Source organism: Phoenix dactylifera, unplaced genomic scaffold (genome assembly GCF_009389715.1).
Source record: "Phoenix dactylifera cultivar Barhee BC4 unplaced genomic scaffold, palm_55x_up_171113_PBpolish2nd_filt_p 000146F, whole genome shotgun sequence".
Lineage (NCBI taxonomy): Eukaryota > Viridiplantae > Streptophyta > Magnoliopsida > Arecales > Arecaceae > Phoenix > Phoenix dactylifera.
In genome coordinates this window covers 1112804-1117068 of record NW_024067700.1, presented here as the reverse complement: position 1 = coordinate 1117068, position 4265 = coordinate 1112804, and the positions used below count along the sequence as shown (strand labels likewise).

General features: G+C 42.1%; 1 protein-coding gene across 1 annotated transcript; it reads left to right on the top strand.

The window, feature by feature from the left end:
- Positions 1 to 1797: 1797 nt before the first annotated feature.
- LOC103722839 (glucan endo-1,3-beta-glucosidase-like) lies at positions 1798 to 3468 on the top strand. Its single transcript, XM_039116962.1, has 2 exons — positions 1798 to 1917; positions 2337 to 3468. Exons 1-2 carry the CDS (start codon positions 1845 to 1847, stop codon positions 3287 to 3289), a joined length of 1026 nt encoding a protein of 341 aa, XP_038972890.1. The 5' UTR covers positions 1798 to 1844; the 3' UTR covers positions 3290 to 3468.
- Positions 3469 to 4265: the final 797 nt, after the last annotated feature.

Sequence of the window (4265 nt, the reverse complement as noted above, 5' to 3'; positions counted from 1 at the left end):
TGTGAATATTGCAAGAGAGTAGGCAGAATTTTGTTTTATATAAATCCCCGCCCTGAAATAGCTGATCATTTATTTTTACCTTGCAATTTTCTGAGACCTCTCTTGTGCACCATTAAATGACTTCTTTCAGGGGCAATGTAGGACATCTTGGATAAAGCGGAGAAGGGAAGGAACCAGGAAAAGGGTCGATTGGGGCTGTGGGCACAGGAACGGATGCCGTATTATGTTGGTCTACATGGTGAGAACATAATGCCCATGTTTTTGTTCATACGCAAGCTACAATCAGCTATAACTCTGGTATATATTATTGACCCATTCTATATCATCCTTTTCAAAGTCAATTGGTGGTTTAACATAATCTTGGAGCTCAAGTTGCTAAAGGTTATAAGTTTCAACATTTTTTATTTCATATATTGGACGTAACAAAATTCTTCATAACACCTATATTTATGCATCTTGGATAGGTACAGCTCCTAAGAAAGAAATCACTTACGTTGGCGATTACAAGTCCATGTTCAAGGTGGCCAACATCCTCTATTGACGCTAACTTTGAAAAGGACATCTGGTATACTTTTTTTTCAAAGAAAAGGAAGGGACTATGTCCACCTTTGGTATGCTTATCCACTGGTAATGTCACGCCCCCGCCTGCGCGGAGCACGTGAGGCACCCAGTGCCCACGTGGGGACCACATGAGGGGGGAATACGGAACTCTCCTGCCAGATATTGTCCGGTTCCGGAGCTTTACGCAAGCATCCTTCACCCCTTCCCGGTTTTATTTTCCACCCAAAATGCGTCTGCAGGATTAGGAAACACCCGCCTCATATGCCCAGGCTCTGGAACGAGTCTTTCCGATGTGGGAGTATTGGGCCTCACATCCTTCCCACCATCGGACAAGAGCCGTCCTTGGTTCTGATACCAAATGTCACGCCCCCGCCTGCGCGGAGCACGTGAGGCACCCAGTGCCCACGTGGGGGCCACATGAGGGGGGAATACGAGGCTCCCCTGCCAGATATTGTCTGGTTCCGGAGCTTCCCGCAAGCGTCCTTCACCCCTTTCCGGTTTTGTTTTCCACCCAAAACGCGTCTGCAGGGTTAGGAGATACCCGCCTCATATACCCAGGCTCTGGAACGAGTCTTTCCTCCCACATCGGAAAGGACATCTGATATACCTTTTTTTCAAGGTGGATACCTTTTAAAAAGGAGTCTTTCAAGGTGGCCAACATCGTCTATTGACGCTAACTTTGAAAAGGACATCTGGTATACCTTTTTTTCTAAGAAAAGGAAGGGACTATGTCCACCTTTGGCATGCTTATCCACTGGTTTTGTCATCTAGATCCCTTGTCCATATTGCAAGAAAAATTTAAAAAATCAACTGAGATTAGTTTTATTGCAATAGTGTGAATAACTTTTAGATTAAGCTGGACATGCGAGGTGACACCAATTCTCATTTGCTCAAAAGCTGTGCACCAAGGACAAAAGAATGCACTAGGGAATGAAGGATGGCTTATGTCTATCCTCAAATATAACAATTTAATATCTTGGATCCCTCCAATAAACCAAGAAAAGTGTGTGAACGCAAACGAAAAGTATGACTATTTCATGCAAAATTTAGATTCACTCCAAAATTATTTCTAGAGAACAACAAAACCAGCCATGCATGCAAGGTTGTCGTTTTAGTGGTTAGACATCGACACGTCGCCGCTTACAAGGAACCAAAATTTTCAAGACGATTATAGAGGAGGACGGTGGAGCTAGCCTCAGCACCTCTATATAAGATGGTGGGCTCCGGTAGATGCGTATCAAGCCTGAGGTATTCTAGTGATAGATCTACTAGAGCTATTCTCCATGGCATACCAAAGTATTGTTTTAATGGCTGCCGTTGCATTAATCTTTGGAGTCCTCATAGCAACCCCATCAAGTAATCTCTCTCTCTCTCTCTCTCTCTCTCTCTCTCTCTCTCTCTCTCTCTCTCTCTCTCTCTCTATATATATATATATATATATATATATATATATATATATATATGTATGTATGTATGTATGTATTTATACATATGTATGTGCATGTATGTATATGTATATGTATATGTATATGTATGCAGCCTAGATTGAGCCACTTAACTAGCCAATTTACGTACCCTACACCGTTCTTGCCTCGTTTTGCAGAGTATGTTCATCACAGTACAAGTTTTATTGTGACAAAAATGGTAGTGGCGTTCTCCAACTTTCGTTTGGGTTATACACCTCTTTCCGCTTTCATTAAGTAGATGGTTTTAAAGTTTTAGCTTAATTGTGTCCAAATATATATAAGTAAAAGCATAAACTTGTTGCGTTTCAGGAGCACAACCCATTGGAGTCGCTTATGGAACTCAAGGAAACAACCTGCCACCACCGAATGAAGTAGTGGATCTGTACAAGTCTAAGAACATCCAAGCAATGAGACTTTATGATCCAAATCAAGCTGTTCTCCAGGCCCTCAAGGGTTCCAACATTCAACTCATGTTAGATGTCCCCAACGCTGATCTACAATCATTAGCTTCTAGCCCATCAGCAGCCAATGACTGGGTGCAGAAAAATGTGAAGGCCTGCTTCCCTGATGTTTCATTTAAATACATTGCAGTTGGTAATCAAGTGATCCCCGGAGATCAAGCTCAGTATGTGCTCCCTGCCATGAAAAACATCCACTCTGCTTTGTCCTCAGCCGGCCTATCAAACCAAATCAAAGTGACTACTTCAATTGCCACCGGGCGTGAGGTCCTTGAGCAATACTCTCCCCCCTCATCTAGTAGACTCTCTTCTGGTGCATCAACATACTTAGAACCAATCGTTCAATTTTTGGCTAGCAATGGAGCCCCACTCCTAGTAAACTTGTACACCTACAGACATTATATCGGCGATCCGAACCACATCGGGACCAAGTATGCCTTGTTTACTTCCACAGAGACTGTCATAGAAGATGGACAATATAGCTATCAGAACCTCTTTGATACCATAATGGATGCACTTTATGTGGCTTTGGAGAAGCTAGGAGGGTCTAATGTGCCGATCGTCGTGTCGGAGAGTGGTTGGCCGTCGGCTGATGGTTTTGGTGCAACTGTTGACAATGCAAGAACATATAATCAAAATTTGATCAACCATGTTGGCCAAGGCACACCAAGGAGACCTGGAAAGGCTATAGAGGCCTACATATTTGAGATGTTTAATGAGAACCAGAAGCCACAAGGTGCAGAGCAGAACTTTGGGCTGTTCTACCCAGATAAGCAGCCAGTCTACCCTATCAACTTCACTTGAAAATGCGATCGAGAACTATATATCAAGAGTAACACCTAAAATAAACCATTGGAAGCACCGGACTGTCTGGGCTTTTCTTCTTGAACATGTGTACTTGAAATAATCCATGTTAAATAAAGTTCATGTGCTTGGAAGTTTTCATGAACAAATATATCTTCATGTGAGTTATTTTGAAATCATACATTTTATTGAAATGTTTGATTTTTTGTATTAGGCCATCATTTGCCACCTATGCAAATTCTTGTGAGGATTCAAATCCAACACCTCTCCCCACACGGTATGCTGATAAGAGAGCTGTGAATTGTAAGACCCTACAATATCATAGCAAGATCATCTAGTAGCTTTGCTTCTTCAACCGTTCTCATCTCTGCATTCATTCACTCACAAACAGTGAGCTTGCCCCTTGGTACCAAGGTCAAATCAAGTAAAAAAAAAAAAAAGTTAATATTTCTGTCCCTCATCTATCAATTTTTCATTTACCAGACAAAGAAACCAACTATTCTTTGTGGCAGGACGAGGTCAGCTAGTTGTCTGATCAGGATCTTAAAAATATTCAGAACCAGGCTGTCACGCCCCGAACCCGGGGCCCGGGGCGCGAGCAGACGCCGCGCACCTACAGGGCGGACCCCGCAGGCACGCAAGGCAGATAAATCAGATTCAACATCAATAACTAAACAAAGATAAATTCCAGTTTTCATATCAAATGTCCACATATATACATAAGACAAAAGAAAATCCATATCTACTAGCTAACTACATCATGATCTCTCCATCCCGTAATCCCTACAATCATATGTCATCACCTGCAAAAATGTAAATAATAGGAGTGAGCTAACAGCTCAGTAGGCAACATCATGCAGTAAAGTCATCATATAACATGTCGTCATATATATAAAAACAACTAAACTCAGGAATCCAAAAATCCACACGATAATCCGTAAACCCGATCCAAGACTCAAAATAACTCAACCGCATG

Coding starts and splice junctions, on each gene's coding strand:
- LOC103722839 (XM_039116962.1), top strand. CDS start 1,845: ATGGCATACCAAAGTATTGTTTTAATGGCTGCCGTTGCATTAATCTTT. Junction 1,918..2,336: donor CCTCATAGCAACCCCATCAA/GTAATCTCTCTC, acceptor GTTGCGTTTCAG/GAGCACAACCCATTGGAGTC.